The sequence below is a fragment of the Centruroides sculpturatus genome, unplaced genomic scaffold, assembly GCF_000671375.1.
Source record: "Centruroides sculpturatus isolate CEXI.00-Female unplaced genomic scaffold, Cexi_2.0 scaffold660, whole genome shotgun sequence".
NCBI classification, from domain to species: Eukaryota; Metazoa; Arthropoda; class Arachnida; order Scorpiones; family Buthidae; genus Centruroides; species Centruroides sculpturatus.
In genome coordinates, this window is record NW_019385748.1 from 273,718 (window position 1) to 292,036 (window position 18,319).

The 18,319-nt window shown below is 32.5% G+C and overlaps 1 protein-coding gene and 1 long non-coding RNA gene across 3 annotated transcripts; one reads left to right on the plus strand and one right to left on the minus strand.

Annotated features, from left to right (window-relative positions):
- Positions 1-391: 391 nt before the first annotated feature.
- Positions 392-11,216, minus strand: LOC111641756 (piggyBac transposable element-derived protein 4-like). Its single transcript, XM_023387970.1, has 5 exons — positions 10,775-11,216; positions 2,195-2,364; positions 1,320-2,130; positions 1,057-1,251; positions 392-958 (listed from the first exon to the last, which is right to left on the minus strand). Exons 1-5 carry the CDS (start codon positions 11,031-11,033, stop codon positions 651-653), a joined length of 1,743 nt encoding a protein of 580 aa, XP_023243738.1. The 5' UTR covers positions 11,034-11,216; the 3' UTR covers positions 392-650.
- Positions 9,645-18,313, plus strand: LOC111641757. 2 transcript variants are annotated; one of them, XR_002759468.1, is made up of 6 exons: positions 9,645-10,062; positions 10,305-10,614; positions 10,688-11,055; positions 15,513-15,719; positions 15,792-15,844; positions 16,473-18,313. It is a non-coding gene; the product is annotated as an uncharacterized LOC111641757 (long non-coding RNA). The 2 variants fall into 2 exon arrangements; XR_002759469.1 differs by lacking the exon at positions 10,688-11,055 and having other exon boundaries at positions 9,656-10,062.
- The last annotated feature ends 6 nt before the right edge of the window (positions 18,314-18,319 follow it).

The window sequence follows — 18,319 nt, forward strand, 5'->3', positions numbered from 1 at the left end:
ATCCAGGAGACAGAGTTCATGGATTATTCTCCATCAACGACTCAGTAGAGTCTATATGGTATAAATATAATTTATTGACCAAAGTTATTAATGTTACCCCTCCTCCTAAAAATTAATTTTATGTATGGAGTTTCAAATAAAAAATACATACTACAATATATACAAGGACGAAAGTTATGATGTAATCCCTAAAAAACATTACTCTTCACAAAAAAAAAAAAAATTAGATGATTGTTACGAATAAAAGCTGTAAGAGAATTATTGCTTAAAATAAAATCAGTAAAATTTTCAAATTATTTAAGAATAAATGCAATAAAAATTCAAATATAAAATTGTTTAAAACGTGTATAACTATATTTATTAATAAATGTTGTAATGAATTAGTGTTTATAATAAAAACATTAAATTTAAAAGTATTCTAAATAATGAATAAAATCTGGATATTCAAATTGAAATTAATAGTGTAAAATAATAAATATTTTGTAGAAATACTTATCCTCGAATCTTGCACTCGTATTCTCTGAAATCGTATGTATACGTAAATTTAACATTTACTATTTATATAATAGTGTAGAAAAAATAACTTGATAAAAGCATATATATATCTATATATATATATATAGATATATATATTCTGATATATATATATATCAGAATTTTTTTTTCGTATGGTAAATTTCCATGCAAGGATCTATACACAGGGGAACGCCACACTGTTTACAGGAATATGCTGATTCTCTCCTAACTCCTTTTTTCATACAAATGATGCATCTTCTTGTTGCATGCTTTTTCGTATTTGTCGGTGAATTCTCTCTGAGAAAATGCCTCCCCAGGAGTCTTTTTGGGGCAATTTCCTGCCTGTGTTTTCTTGTAGGGGATGGTGTCGTAACTCCACCGATGTACTTCTCCGTAAGTTGGTCCACAAGTTGCAACCGGAAGTTCAGTTGAGTAAGCTTTCCTGTAAAATTATATGTATTGAAATATATAAATATATACTGAATTACATTATATTACAATAAATAATGCATAAAAGCGATAAAATGCAAACATATTTACCTCCACACTTTTTATGCAGGATAAAAGAATTGAAGATTGTAATGTCCAGCAGGTGACGAAACATTTTGTGATAATATTTTTTTAATCGAGACCTCGCAATCGAATATGTTGTAATACACTGGTCCGCTAGATCTATTCCCCCCATTCCTTTATTGTACTCCACACAGACAAGTGGTTTTAATTTTTTTTCTCCATCTTACAATTCAAAAATAAACAGATTTTAAATCTCGGCTAATATAAAATTACTATCTGAATAGACTTACTTTTGGTTTTTATTGGGACCACTTCAGCATCATGTACGGTCGATAGCATACATACTTCCTTCTTATCCTGCCACTTCAATATCATCAACTTTTTTCTGTAGAATGCGATGAAATCTCCTTTCTTCAATTTCTTATTTTTAATGTCTTCTGGCAGCTCCTTTCTGTTTGTTCTTAGCGTACCGACTGCATCTGTCTTAAAATCAACTAACAAATCAAAAAGTACAGGAGAAGTATAATAGTTGTCTACAAATAACATGTAGCCCTTATTTAATAATTGATCCATCAAACATAATACTATTTTTGTTGATTTCAGCTGATTTGATATATCTAATCCTTGGACGTTATTTTTAAACTCTGTTTCGCTTCCTGTATGCATTATCATGTTGTATACGTAACCAGTAGAGGACTCGCAAAGTTGAAATGACTCCATCCCGTAACGGGCTCTTTTTCTTGGGATGTACACTCTCCACTGTAGTCTTCCTTTCCATAACAATAAGCTCTCATCAATACTTATGTTTGTACCAGGAGTGTATGCTGATTGCCATTTCCGAATTAAATGATCAAAAACAGGTTTTAATTTATACAGCCGTTTGTTTGTTACTGTTGGGTCAAAAAGTGTATTGTCATTAAAATGTAAAAATTTTTTCAGTAGATAAAATCGATTTTCCGTCATGTTTTCGAAAAAGAAGGGCGTTTGTAGGATGCGATGCCTGCAAAAATATAATGAATTAGTAGGTTTTTGTAGTATTCCTTGTAAAATTATTAAGCCGAAAAAAAACTTGATTTCTTCCGTGTTGGTTTCATTCCAATCCTATATAAAACAATATAAGTTAATATTTTATTAATTATATAAATTTTCTATATTTGATATATACCTTATCTCTGCTTCTACGTTTCATAAGAGACGATCTTCTTTTCTCTTGGGTAGATTGTTCGGCGAACAAATTTGTTTGATGCGTGATGTGTTTAGTAAGCTCATCATCAAAAAAATATTCAAATATCTGGAGTGCAGTTGGTTTTTCGCCGAAATCAACGAGCAATTCTCCTAAAATTGTAGAAAATGTTTTATATATATAATATTCTGACTAACATCTTTCTATAATAATATATTTAAAATATATTTAACTTTATATCATCACTTTTTGGGCACTTGTGCTGATTAGGGGGTATGGCTATTTGAGAGGTTTTCTTCCATAAAATTAATCAAATGTAGACTAATTTCATTCGAATATTTCCAAAACACATATAATTTGTTGGAAATGATCGATATAAAATATGCTATGACCAAAAAATTGTCGGAATACTTATCGAGTGTACCCGTTCGAAGACGCGATTGCTTAAGCTTGTTTTCATCACGGAGCGTCACGGCGGACGCGTACGAAGCGTGTCACGTGACATTTGTCGGGCTATTTCGGTCACGTGACTACTCATCTCCGCCGTGTTCCTGTCTTTTGCTTGGGCAGTTCGGTTTTTCCGGAGGGGGTCATAGCGAGGATTATCACACCGGGATCCAGGAAGTATTGCACCATTACATCAAATGCATTTTGGATCGGAATTCTCGCTGATGCCTCTTAAGTCTATAAACAATAATTTTGTTTTGCAACTATGCATTTGGTTAGAATTTTTAAGATAAAGAATGCATTTCTAAAAAATATATTAAAACGTTTGTAGATCTGCAGCACAAAATTTTTACTAAGCAAACGTTTTTGTTAATTTTAAACATTAAAAATCTGAGTCGATGAAAAACTATTGGAGTTTGTTTTAATAAATATTGATAAAATTTAGTTAATAATTACGTTAAAAGTATACAAACACTATTTTCTATTTGTAATATTTACTAAAACTGTTAATCAAGGTTAATAGCAAACAAATGTCATACTATTTTATATCAGTTTAACATAAAAAAAGCATATTTTTAGTAAAGGGTGGCGGAGTAAGATAACAATATTACGTTTAGAATAAATTCTAAAATTTCCGAAAATGGGAGAAGACCTAAATGTTAATATTCAAAATATTATAGCGTAGAATATAAGAAGAAAATGAACAGCTACAAAATAAAAACGGTTTAAGTTTTATTTACGTTTTTCTGTATTATTTTTAAATTCGATTCTTCTAAGAGGTTAAAATTCCGTAACCTCCTCTCCTCTTCAGACGTCCAACAAAACTCAACTTACGTCAATACCTTTATCACTTTATGAATATTAAAATGCATAAACTATATAAAATTTCATGAAATAAAACGAACAACCATTGAAGTTCAATCCCTCCCTTCCTCCCAGTGTGGACGACATTTATGGATAGCCTCAAAGTTTTGTAACGATTTAAACCTGGCTAACACGTGGGTTTACTATATTTACATTCCTACAGCTAAGACGAGAAACGTTTAAAATTTATACTAATATTAATACACTACTGAGATACCAGCTAAAAACTTCTTTTGCAAGAACCTCTTATACATCTATGAAAATGTCTTTAGAAGGCAAGTATTTTATTTTATCTTTTAATATTTTTACTTAAAAGATTTCAATAAATGTAACATTAATTTTAGACTGTGATTATGATTTTAATGTGAAACAGACTGTTGGTAAAAAAAAGAGGAGCTAAACCTAAAAATATAGAAGATCTGGAGTTGAAAAAACAAAAGGCTTCCTTAGACCAAAAGTTTGGGTTAGACCTAACGCTAGATATAGTTAAATCTTCAAAAAGTAGACAGTTTAACATCAAAATATGTGAAAANTGTTTTAATAAATATTAATAAAATTTAGTTAATAATTACGTTAAAAGTATACAAACACTATATTCAATTTGTAATATTTACTAAAACTGTTAATTAATTAATCATGATTAATAGCAATCAAATGTCATACTATTTTATATTAGTTTAACATAAAAAATCAAATTTTTAGTAAAGGATTTTTAGATGGAGGAAGATAACAATATTACGTTCAGAATAAATTCTAGAATTTTCGAAAATGGGAGAAGACTTAAATGTTAAATTCAAAATATTATAGCGTAGAATTTAAGAAGAAAATGGACAGCTACAAAATAAAAACAGTTTAAGTTTTATTTACGTTTTTCTGTATTATTTTTAAATTCGATTCTTTTAAGAGGTTAAAATTCCGTAACCCCCTCTCCTCTTCGAACGTCCAACAAAACTCAACCTTCCTCAAAACCTTTATCACTTTATGAATAATAAAATGCATAAACTGTATAAAATTTAATGAAATAAAACGGACGTCCATTGAAGTTCCAACCCCTCCCTTCCTCCCAGTGTGGACGTCGTCATTTAAGAATAGCCTTAAAAGTTTTGTAACGATTCAAACCTGACTAACACGTGGCTTACACTAAATTAAAATAAATAAGCACAGAATTAAAACAATATCTGTTGTTTATTCTTTATCAGCAAAAGTTCTAATCTCACAAGATTTCTTAGGTTAAATTTACGATTTATGCATCCGTTGTCATAAAAATTTGTCTTTCCACTTCTTTCCCAAGGCTACAAATATTCAAGTACAAAGTACTGTACAGGGTGAGTACTTTTGAGAACATTATTAATGAAACATCTTAATTTTGTCAAGAGACCTCAAGGACAGAATAAAAGGTGTTCTGGCACTAAACTGTACTGTTGAATGTCGGTTTGAGTGCATTAATCGTGCTGGTGGTCAGGTTGTGACTGTATAACGCAAACTTTGACTAAATGCTTTTTATCAAATAGTGTTCACATAATTTTGACTCACCCTGTAAACGGTTTCAACTTATTTCTACTCAAGTAGTAGTTAAATAATTAAGAAATTAGAAAAATAAAACCTTGGTGCAAGGGTAGGAATTTTACTTAAACAAAAACTTAACCATTCTCTAGCTGAGAACAATGGAGACTGATTTCTTGGTACAGTAGAACGTCGTTTATCCGAATCAATTGGGAACTGGGGTTGTTCGATAACTTATTTTTCGGATAACCAATTATGTACGAAAAAATATATTAATTTATCCCGTGTTGAAATTTTTCTCCGTTGCGTGTCGCTTCGCGTTGAATTTTCGTCGATGTTAAGCCTAACGAAGACTATTGTATCGTTAAAAATTATTTTTTTATTTTGTACAAACAAAATAAATATATTGAAAACTATAAAAACAATAAAAAAATTATACTTCAGAAGTTAATTTAGTATCAAAAACGTAAAATATTTGAGTAGCCGAAGACATAGCCAAAGATTACAGCGCCATAGCACTGGCGAAAATTTAAATTTGTCGACTGGAATTCCTTCGGATAAACGACGCTCTACTGTAATATTATATGTAATAAAGACAGAAATTTTTCCAATTCAACAAGAGTAACTGAAAGGTTGTAAATTTTGGAAAATTTCCGTGGTCTTTAATTAAAAATCAAATGACAAACAATCTATTAAGTTTACTATATTTACATTCCTACAGCTATGACGAGAGACGTTTAAAATTTATAACCTTGTCACGTCCTTTGAGTTATACTAGTGATGAGACAAAAGAGACATTTTAGAATACACACAGTATTTTAGTTTTTATATTATTATTTTAAATAAGTTTTATCTGTGTATATATATATATATTAAAAGCAAAATGCCCCGTCATCGCCACACACAAAATAAATTTAAAAATTAATTTTATTTATAATTTGAAAGTTTAAACGGTTTTTAAATCATTTAAAAGCGTGAGATTCGCTGAAACATTCCGGAAAGAAGCACACACGGTGGGATATTTGGCTGAATATCTTTTTAAAGCCAAATATCCGGACATGGCGGCTCGACTGCACCACTTTCAAGTTGCCGCTGCGAATCTTTACCCCTCGGATTACTAGTTTCGGGAAAGTTCTATCTTACTTGTTAGCTGTATATGCAAAAGGCCCTTTTAAGGTCTNAGTGTTTAATTGAAAAGTCTGATAAGAAATAAAATTTGTGCGATTCATAAAAGAAATTAAAACAAAGCCGCTCGCTGTCTGACTTAATAACGCCCTTTGCCTGAGACCGATCGAACTTCGTGACACGGTGCTACTCAAATTGTGGTCTGCGGACCAGAGATGATCCGTCTTATCTATGTGAAATTAAATGGAAAAAAAAAACAAAAACTGGGTGAATGAACACTGCTCTAACTCGTGTTGCATCTATTGTTTTAAAGTCTTTATGTAGTAGCCAATGGATCCCACATCTTACATATAAATTATTGTTACATAACTTTACATTTTTAAACTTAAAGGATTAGTTAGCTATATAAAACATATATGTTTATAAATTTAGATAATAAATTTATAAACATTTAATCTGAATTTTAAAATAATTTGATTCTGTTCTCTTTTTAAGAAGTTAATCTCGAAAAATAAATCGTCGTTGTCAAATCTTAACTCGTGAATTTCGTTATAGAATGTTACGATGTTACGGAAGCGTAACTCGAGCAAAGTTCGGGTTGCCCCCCAAGAAGTAGTCACGTGTTAGCAATAAAGGCTAATTCTGACCAAGGCCACTTGATCGCTTCGCTAGTAAGGCCGTCCGCCGTAAGGAAAATTGCCGTATTCACACTGTTTCCATTTTTTGCCGCTGCGAAAGATTTTGGCGCTAGTTATCAGTGAGAATCGCGTGTTGAGTGAATTGGTCGTTTTGTACTTTTGTGTGCGAGTATAGCTATTTTATGAAATTGTGATAATTACGTATAGTTATAGTTGTATATAGTTATACTTATTCGTGAGTTATATACGGTTGACAGGACTTTCTCTTCAACAGCAGCTTGGTGTATAGATATAAATACATTCATTGTGTAGTTCAAATAGTAAAGGTACTGTACATTATGCCTAAAAATTGTTGCGTGCCTTTTTGCACATCGTATGCTAGATCTAAAACTTGTCCCGAAGGATTAAAAGTTACATTTCATGAAATCTCATCGAACGAACAACTGAGACAGAATTGGCTAAATGTTATATCACGACAAGGAAATAAGGATCGCCGTGGATACCAAGTAGCAGGTCAGTTGTCTGTAGCCTGCATTTTGTAGGAAGTGATTATAAAATCAGATCTAAAAGGCGCGTTTTACGTTCATCATCATGCCCCTCACAGTTTCCAAACTATCCCCCACATAAGCGTCCTCAGACAGAAAAAACAAAGAGAACACCATTACAACGGAATTTAGAAGTACGAGCAGATCCATCACAGAAAAAGAGTAAGCTTGTTGACCAGCAGGATCTTCAGCATGAAAGCGCAACTGTAGACATTGAAGTTACTGATGGGCCTGTTTATAATTATGTTACCGCTAAAGCTCGAAACTCGTTAATCTGCAGATTACCTAGCTAATCTGCAGATTAACTAGCGTGATCCGTTAAAGTTGTGAAAATTGTTCCATTTCTCAAATTACCTAGATAATGTGCAGAGTATCTAGGTAATCCGCACATTACCTACTAGGCACTCGGTAAAGTGAAAATAAGATCTTTGCCACAAATAAATGTACCACAAATAGGTGTGCTTGTCGCAGAAACCAATTGCTATGAAATTCAAAGTGTCACCAATCTTTAGACTGCACAATTGGATAATGTTACCTATGGTGGGTAAAATGGCGGCTCGTCTCTGATTCCAGCAAAGAGAAGAAAGGAAACAGTGGGGACGCACGTTCAAACCTAACCTAACCTATTCTAATAATTTGGTTGGTAATAATTATGGTAATTTATTAAAATAGGTTAGGTTAGGACAGAACGTGCGTCCCCACTGTTTCCTTTCTTCTGTTTGCTGGAATCAGAGACGAGCCGCCATTTTACTCACCATAGGTAACATTAACTGCACAATTATATCATGCGATCACCAGAAAAAGTATGATAACTTTATTATTTTTCGTCTCCGGTCCAAAAGTAGGGTATCATTGAAGTCGTCTCGGTCCCCTCAGTTCAGATAGATACTCAAAGTCCCGAAATTCCATAGGTGGTTATCTATATAATAATTTCCCTAATTGTATTAATATTTTAAATCGTTTGATTTTTTGTATGTTTTTTAATTGGTTGATGATTGATTCTATCAACTAATTTGTCGATTGTTTGATTGTATTAACTTGATTCTTTAGATATCGAAAATTAAATAAAGAACATTATGTTAATTTAAGCGTACAGAAACGTTGCTGTTGTTTCAGCAAAGATCTTATTTTCACTTTACCGAGTGCCTAGTAGGTAATTTGCAGATTACCTAGATAATCTGCACATTACCTAGGTAATTTGAGAAATAGAACAATTTTAGCAACTTTAACGGATCATGCTAGGTAATCTGCAGATTAACGAGTTTCCGAGCTTTAGCGGTAACAATTATACTGATTTTGAGGAAGGAAGGAAGAGGAATATGGTAAATGCTGCATGTCAAACTAATTATGACCTGGAACTAATTGTTACAGAGAATAAAAGAAAACTGTTAAGAAACTAAAAGCTACACTTTGGAGAAAGAATGCAAAATTGGCAGACACTTTTACAGACACTTTTGTTCACATTTCTGTGTACTTCTTCAATATTAATTATAGTAAGTTCTTATCTTCAATATCACCATATTTCCGTGCATATTTTTCGAAATTTTTTTACTAACTAAAAACTTTGCTTATTTTTTTGCAAAAATAAGCAAATTTTTTCGAAAGGTTATATCGGTATTTATTCTTACAGTCTTGATTAACAAAAGTAATAATTTTATAACATTTAATACACAATATTTTAATAATTATCATATATGGTCCGAAAATGTGAAAATTTTTATAGTAGATAGTGCATACTGTAGGTAACCTAGTTTTGCTAAGTTTGCATACTTTTCGAGTAAAAAAAAATACTTACATTAACGATCAACTACTGGTATCTTTAAGAATCGAAAAGAGATGATTAAATAGTATTAATGTGAAAAAGTTTGCCAATGCCAATAATACTCACAAGGGAACTGTCGGAGTGGCATCTAATAAATTTTAATAAAATTTAGTTAATAGTTACGTTAAAAGTATACAAACTCTATATTAAATTTGTAGTATTCACTAAAAGAGTTAATCAGAGTTATTAGCAATCAAANCCTAAAAACGTCTTATGAAAATAAAGGTGTGAAAAATACTGTATTATTATTTCGCTTTTTTCACAAACTAGGGAACAACGTTTGCAGCAGCTCATTTCTTGATTGTCAAAAGTTCCCTTGTCAGTTATTATTTCTTCCTAAAAACGTCTTATGAAAATAAAGGTGTGAAAAATACTGTATTATTATTTCGCTTTTTTCACAAACTCCCTAGTTTGTGAAAAAAGCGAAATAATAATACAACGTTTTTAATAATAATAAGAACAACGTTTGCAGCAGCTCATTTCTTGATTGTCAAAAGTTTTCAACCTGTTTTAATGAGAAAAATATCTAAATGCAACAACGTCTCCAAACTCCTCTATACAGTACTCTCCACCTGAATCGCTGACGAAGGATAGTCAGCGCCACAAGCGGAGAAAATATTAACTAGCGTCTATACGCTCGGTCTCATATAGAGTTAGTTGTCGGACGGCCTTACTAGCGAAGGTATCAAGTGGCCTTGTTCTGACTAATATTGAACTCGTTTCTACATTCTGGCGGGAAGCGCGCTGTCGGACGCAACAACGGGTATTTGTAATAGTAGTTTCAACGTGGGCTCAGATAGTTCCGTTTTAGTGTCCATTATGTGGTTTTATGAATGAAAAATTACAAGTTGTGAAAGCGCACGTCAATATATTATATATACATATAACCACACGGTGGTGTAATTGGTAAGTGTCGTCTCGAGTTTTTTTTCGTAGCTACTAAAATGCCATTGGAAGGCTTGGTTAGAGTAAAGGAAAAGGTATCCAGCTAAAAAAAGGTCTTAAACTTAATATTAACGAATAGACATAGACATATCTAGATGTAATTTGACACGCTGAATCGATTGGTATTAAAAAAAATTACTTACGATCAACCGTTTAAAAGTTACGAACGANTGTCTCTAAAAACGCATATTTTAAAATTATAGATCCCGCCATCATGCTACTGTCGATATTACGGACGTCGCCATCTTTTTCTTTCTCTGTCCGTTCTTCGCAATGTCTACAGACGATCGCTATTAACCGACTGTACTCTATCACGTGATGCAAGGTATAGTTGTCCGGAAACGCGTCAGAGCTATAGTCACGTGACCACATCGCTCTGTCATCGCCGCTCACGTGACTGGATGACGTGTAACCGGGGTCATGTGACACGAATTTTAAGCGTTCCCCCGTCCAACGTGCCACTCCGCGATGTGAACAAGGTTAAACAATGGCGGTTTCCGCCGTGCACAGTTGGTAAGTAATCCGATGAGTTTTCGCTTATAGCTCTTATTATACGCGTCACCCCCAAATATTTCTACGTGTTTAGGACACGTCTACTAGAGATGTCTTAAGAGAGCAAAATTAGAAAAAGGGCCCATTCAGTAAGGATAAACTTTTACATTTTTATTCGTACCTTCTGCGAAAGTGGAAAAAGGTTCTCTTGGTTCTCCATGTGGTATCCACGCCTCACTTCCGAAGATGGTTTCCTCTTCGTCTTCGCTAGATAATCCATTTTCTAGTATCTCTTCTTGTCGTCCTTCTTCTCCCTCCTCTATTTCGTCGTCGGAGGCCAAATCACTTTCGCTCTCGCTACTATCAACTAGCAACTCACGGATATCTGACATCTGTAGCTGTTTAGCGGAGCTTGGCCCAGCAATTGCGGATGGATTCATTTTACAAAATGCTTGAAAACAAGTAAGAAATAGAAGATACTAAAGAATGAGTGTAGTAATGTCTCTACGCCAATCAGCTCGCAGGACTGTTTAGACCAGTGTTTCTCAACGGGGGTGATATCGCCCCCATGTGGGCGTTTTTCCATGTTAGGGGGCGATTAGTAACAATTTATATTTTGGGGGCGAAAAACAATTTTCTGGGTGATATAGTAAAACATTATATTAAGAATATTTAGATATTTTATTCGTTATATCGTACAATAATTATACAAATAACATTGTACTAGTCACTAGTCTATTCAATGCAGTACGAATCTGGTGTTAGCCTTGGCCCTCGGCATCGAAATTTTGAAGTGAAGGGGGCGACGATTCGTTACAGGTTGAGAAACACTGGTTTAGACTAACCAATAAGACGAAAGCTAACATGGGGGAGTTTTGAAATATTTTTCCAGTTTTAGAATAAATTAAATTTTAATTTATAAATGTAATCTATAATAATCCATCCAAAACTTAAATATCTCATCTTGAATATATTTTAAATTTATTATAAATATATATAATATATAAATTTATTTTAATAATTTGACTGAAAACAAATCATTGTATTTCTAAACAAACTAAGTATCTGTAAAATTTTCATATATTAGTAAAATTATTAAATAGTAATAATGCCTTAACATTCAGAGGCGTTTAAATTTTTTAATTATCTATTGAAAAACACAAACATATTTATGTGTATCAATATGGTGGCGAGACTCGATTTAATTACTTTTTGATCTGACTTGTGAGACGTTCAACAAAGTGTGTTATTTTAATGCAGTTTTCATGTTTTTACTGATATATGTGCTCGATTACGATTATATTTTCGATTTCTACATTTTCTCTACTTTATAAATGTATAAAATATTTATGGGTGAAATCTGAGGTTTTTATTTACATTTTCTGAAATGTGAACTATAAATGCAAAAACTGACACTATTCAAATATCAACTCGATACAAATAATTTCAATTTTCTTTTATTGACATCAGATTTGTTAAATTTCACAGAATCGTATTAATTTTCAAACTCAGGGTAGTAAAGCTCACCATTTCTCCCTCTCTAGGCGGGACAATCTCCCCACATTCTTGGGGATACTGTTACATCACCCACCTGACACGTGTGAGAAAGCTGTGGACTGTCCATCACCACTTGCTGACATCCACACACCTGACACATGTCTGTCACATTATTACAAATTATAAATACCGCTCGGATAGAGAAAATACAATTGCTTTTTATTCAGCTATGGTGATACAGAATTGTAGGTCATGTGATAATCCGAANATTAAAAGTAGAAATTCCAAATTTTAATTAAGTTGTTTGTTGATGCTAAGTAGGTATCCTGCCTCTTCAGAAGAAAACAGTTATGACTCCAGTGAGATTCATTATCCCATCAACGCTTGTCACCGGTGATGATATTTTAAAAGCAACAAATTGCTTTAGATGTATTTTGTTGAAACTGTAAATTTGTGATATAGTTTATTGTAATAAAAGTTCATCTTATCATAAAATAACTATTCTTTTCCATCACATATTTTTAATAGTAATATAACAATTTACAGAATGTATATTTAATTGACTAATTTATTAGTCAATTATAAATAAAGTCAACACTGGAAGGAAGGGAAAGAGATGGTTATGACAAATCGGACAAAGTCAGACAGGGGGCAAAGGAGTGATTGAACTTCAATGGATGTTCGTTTTATTTGATTAAATTTTATACAGTCAACGTATTTCATTATTCATATAGTCCTATCTATCTATCCAGTGGCATCCTCTCTACAGAGGGTTGCATTTGATGAACTATTCCTCTCCATGTTTCTCTATTCCAGGCTTCTCTTAAATTCTTTCCAGTCCAGTCTTTGATGTTATCTCTCCAAGTCTTTTGGGATCTTCCTCTAGGTCTTGTCCCCTCCACCAGTCCCTCAATCACCGTCTTTAGTAGTTGTCCTCCTGATCCTCTAGCCAAATGTCCAGCATATCGTACCTTTCTTTGTTGGATATTTATAAGCAACCTTCTCCTCAAGCCTAGCCTGCCCAAAACTTCCTCATTTGTTATTTTCTCTGTCCAACTTATTCTTTGCATCTTTCTCAGGCACCACATTTCAAATGAGTTAATTCTTTCCATCATTTCATACGTAAGAGTCCATGCCTCGCATCCGTATGTTAGTACACTCCAGATCATTGTCCTTAGGTTTTATGTTAAGGCCTCTGTTTGTTAATATATGATAAATCTGATAAAAGGCAGCTTTTGCTTTATTAATTCTGCTTTTCATTTCCATTTTACATCTATTATCACTCGTTATCCAGCTTCCCAGATATTCAAACTTTTTAACCCTTTCAAGTTCCTTATTTCCCAGAATGATCTGGAATTCATCCATATCTTCCTTCTTTGAAACCTTCATTACTTTTGTCTTCTTTTCATTTATTTTCATATGGAATTTCTCCAATCCAGTTTTGAATAGTCGATTCAGAATTTTCTGTAATCCCTCTTTACTTTCACTCAGCAGGACTAATGTCATCAGCATATCTTATGTTGTTTATTAAGCATTCATTGATTTTCACTCCTTCGTTAAAATCCTCAAGTGCTTCTCTCATCATCCACTCACTGTAAATATTAAATAACAGTGGCGAAAGTCTGCATCCATGTCTCACTCCTTTTTCCACCCTTATCCAGTTGGATTCTTCCTCGTCAATTTTTATCATTGCTTTCTGATTTTTGTATAAAAAGAGAATAATTTTAATCATCCTTTTATCTATTCCAATTTTTTGAAGTATTTCAAATAAAATTGTGTGATTAACATCGTCAAACGCCTTTTCATAGTCCACAAAGCACAGATAAAGATCTCGTTTTTTTTTCAATCATTTTTTCTCCAATAAGTCTAATTAATGTAATGGCCTCTCTAGTTCCTTTGTTCTTTCTAAATTCAAATTGTGTATCATTTAGTTCTGCTTCAATTTTTGGTTCTATTCTTCTATAGATAGTATTAGTTAAAACTTTTGAGATATGGCTTATTAAACTTATTATTCTATGTTTGTCACATTCCAGTGTTCCTGCTATTTTGGGTATAGGCATAAATATTAAATTAGTAAAGTCTGTGGGTAGTTGTTCTGCAAGAATTTTATTGAGAACATGACTTATAATCCTTCTTCCCTCAAAACCCATTGACTTAAGCAATTCCCCATGCAAGCCATCAATTCCAGGTGCCTTCGTATTCTTCAATTTTTTCAAGGCTGCCTCAACTTCATCCTCCAGAAATTTAGGGGTTTCATCATCGTCATATTCCTCCTTCAGTTTACATTCCATGTTATCCTCTGTTTTATAAAGTTTTGTCAAATATTCATTCCATCTTACTAATTGCCTTTCCTTCTGCATTAAAATTTCTCCATTCTCATCCTTTATTGCCCCAATTTTCATTCTTCTTTTCTTTCCTGAGACTAAATTAATGTTTTGATAGACCTTTCTCAGATCTTGAGAAGATTCATGTTCTTCTAATTCATGACAGATTCTGTCTAGCCAATCTTCCTTAGCTTTTCTTGCCATACTTTTCACTTGTTTATCGATTGTTCTATATTTTTCTTTAGCATCTAATGTATTTGCGCTTTTCCATCTTCTCCTTTCATCCATTTTCTCCAACACTTCTTTCTCTCCTCTCCCAAAACCTGGTAAGCACTTCCTTTAATTTTCCCTTTCATATTCTCCCAAAGTTCTTTCACATTTCCTTCCAAATTTAAATTTTGAAGTCTATTATTAGTCATACTCTCATATTTTTCCCTAATGCTGTTAATCTTCAAATCATCAATTCTCAGTCTTTTATCATTTCTATTTCTTTTTATGTGCTTTAATTTAACTCGGATCACAGAGAGCAAGAGGTTGTGGTCGCTGCCACAATCCGCCCCTGGATATGTTTTTATATTTGTAATTGTGTTCCTGTATCTATGATTAATCAAAATAAAATCTATTTGATTTCTAACTTCGATTCCCCTTGATCCTGGGGCTTTCCACGTATAAAGTCTTCTTTCGTGATGTTTGAACCATGTGTTCATCAAGTCAAGACGTTTTCCCTACAGAAATCAATCAATCTTTTACCTCTATCATTACATTTGCCAAGTCCCCAGGGGCCAATAACAATTCCTTCTCTTCCTCTTCCAACTTTTGCATTCATATCCCCCATTATTAGGAGAATATCTCTATTATCTCTTTCTTGAAGACATTGGCTTATTTGCTGATATACTTCCTCTACTTCTTTGTCTGTGTGATCTGTAGTAGGTAGGTATGTTTGGATAATCAACATATCTCTTGGTTTCGTCTTGATCCCCAAGGCAATTACTCTATCCTATATTTGCCAGTATCCATTGATTTTACATGATGTTTTCCTATCGATAATAAATCCTGTGTGTCAAAGTTTGTAGAAAAAAAAAATTTTTTCCTTCACAGTTGACTGATAATATGCAGAGGAGTGATCATATGCATGGCAGAGTTTATAGAGGAGGAGCAGGGAGACAAACAACCACACCCCAGCAAAACTCGCTAATCGCGACCCGAACCCCATGAAAGTTTTATTGAAAAACAAACCTGACAATACATCAGCTCAATAAATGATAAAGTTAATTACAAACAATCCCGACAATGTTAATTTAAAAGGTAAGTACAATTATTTACAATGTTAATTTACAATAATGCAATCTCAAAACAAAATTGTTTTTACAATTTCAGAATAAAAGAAACAATGTGTTAATAACAATTTAAAACCCGACAATCATCAAAAGGTAAGTATTAATATGTTATTATTACAATGATAAAATTTTAATATTACATTAACTTAAAAAACACATAAAAATGATGTGCAACATCGTAAATAGTTTAACAAACATCAAATGGAACATCACACACAATAATATGAACAGTTGAACATTAAACATAAATTGTAGAAAATAAATTTAAATAAATAAAAGGCAAAAGATCTAAAAAATACATAATAAACAATTAAACATAGAACATGAATAGTAGAACAAAAATATCAACAAATAAAAGGCAAAAAAGCCAAAAAGAATTTAAGATACAAAAGTTCAATCATCACTAAATATAATACAATTGTTCACCATCTTCCATATTACATCCATTCCATTATAGTTTTTCTTAAATTCACCTTCACTCATATTTCTCAGATCACTTTCAATTTTAAATCCAGCTTCTTCTTTAATTTTTGTCACTATCAACGTCGCATTCCATCTTCGCTTCTCAAAAACCAGGCTACATTTAGCTTTCCACAACATTCTCTTAGTAAGTGCAATCATCCACATCAACATGTACCAGTTAGGGTTTCTAAGCTTAAAATCTAGAAGATATTTTATATTAGTCCAAGTTATATTAATTTTCCAAATTTTATCAAACCAGATCCAGACCTGTTGAGCCAATCTACACTCAAAAACCAAATGAATCATAGTTTCTCTAAGTCCACATCGCAAGTAACGGGAATCTCGACCGTGATGGTAAGTAGCAATAAAATCTTTTGTCATTACAATATTTAACAACATTTTCCAGGTAAGTTGTAACCACTCAGATGGGATATTCTCAACATTTTTCCATACTTGTTTCCAATTTATAGTAGAATTTATCATGTTATAATTTAACTGTTGTTTATTTATCATTTTATATATAATAATAGGCCAAACCTTAATTAAATTTTGTATAGTATTCCCATGATTATCCATGATTTCATTAATAGTTTTTCTCCAATTTCTATATTTCTTTTTATTATTAATTAAAAAAGGATACTGTTCTCCCACCTGAGTGATTCTCTTTGCAGTGGGTACCAATATGTACTGAATTAGAAAACAAACAAGATGATTATAATTTTTCAGAGCGTTAATCATATGACTTAAAACTGTAGTGAGCACTCCAGACTTTTAATATCCCACACTCTCCACCCTCCATTTACCTTATCGTTAGTCATCATCTTTCTACTCAACGGTTCATAAGAATTCATCCAAATGTATTCATAAATTAAGGAATTAATCTGTTTAATATCATCAACCATTAAGTTAGTATAACACAGCATGTACATAATAGTAGCAATTGCAATTTTATTAATTATCGTGACGCGCTCTGGAAGATAAAGCCAATTTATTTTCCATTTGTCAATTACATTTTTAATTTTATTTACCATTTCCTCTAAATTCTTATTATTACTGTTTTTACCCATCCATATACCAAGCCAGTTCATATTATCAACCTTTTTAATTTTCATGTTTTTACAGTCCATGCTCCCATAGATATTTATTAATTTAGATTTATTTTCGTTGACGCGCATGCCGGTAAAGATACTAAAATCTTTAATTTTATCAATAATTTTATTCTGACTCTTTTTATTTATTACAAAAAAATTTACATCATCGGCATGTGCAAAAAATTTTGTTGTGATTTTATTCCCTGGAACATGAACTGGATCTATACTATTATCGTTTAAAACACTTTGTAACAATACGTTAATATAAATCCAACTCCTCGTTCATGTTCCTTTCCTCCTGAATATATGAATCTGAATCCTCCTCCTGTTTTTATATCGCCTCTTCTTGTCCATCTAACCTCGGAAATACCAAGAATTGATGTATAGTGATAAAGCTATTTTCGAATAAGTTTTCTTGGAAATGGGTAGGGAGTTAAGCCCTATTATTCCCTATATATTAATAAATCTGTCAATGCAACTGAAAGCATTGAAGGAGTAATTACAGAGTCTCATGGGAGCCATACCTACAGCGACCATACGTACTTTATTTAAGAGGACAGTCCTTTATTTCACTGCTCTGTCCTTTAACTTTATTTATTTTCTAAAATAGGCATTTTGTCCTTTATTTTGTAAAGTTGACGCAAAGTTTAAAAAAAAATTTTTTATAATATATTGAACAAGTTAGTTTTGTGTACGCCATCACGATCAGTGTTGCATTGCTACATAGAGCGCAGTAGTGCAGTGTGTCGCCAACCAAACGGCCCACTGACAGAACCAGGGGGTGGACACTCTTATGAGGATTTTTGTGATAGTTTTTTAACTCTCTAGTTGGTGGATGATACACTTGTTAATTAAAGCTAAAGTTAGTTGAAAGAAAAAATGAGGGGTTTCTTCCTATTGTTATTAGAAAAGTGGTCTTAGCATTAGAAAAATCAGAAAATATACAAGCCAAAAAATTCAATGATGTTGTGTACACATTTTATCAAACGTGCATAGATTATCTAAATGATTGGGA

Bases quoted from the DNA above. Each gene is read 5' to 3' on its own strand.
- LOC111641756 (XM_023387970.1), bottom strand. From the start codon at position 11,033: ATGAATCCATCCGCAATTGCTGGGCCAAGCTCCGCTAAACAGCTACAG. The intron at 2,131-2,194 runs GTATATATCAAA...TGTTTTATATAG, and splicing joins AACGTAGAAGCAGAGATAAG to GATTGGAATGAAACCAACAC. The intron at 1,252-1,319 runs GTAAGTCTATTC...TTGAATTGTAAG, and splicing joins GGTCCCAATAAAAACCAAAA to ATGGAGAAAAAAAATTAAAA.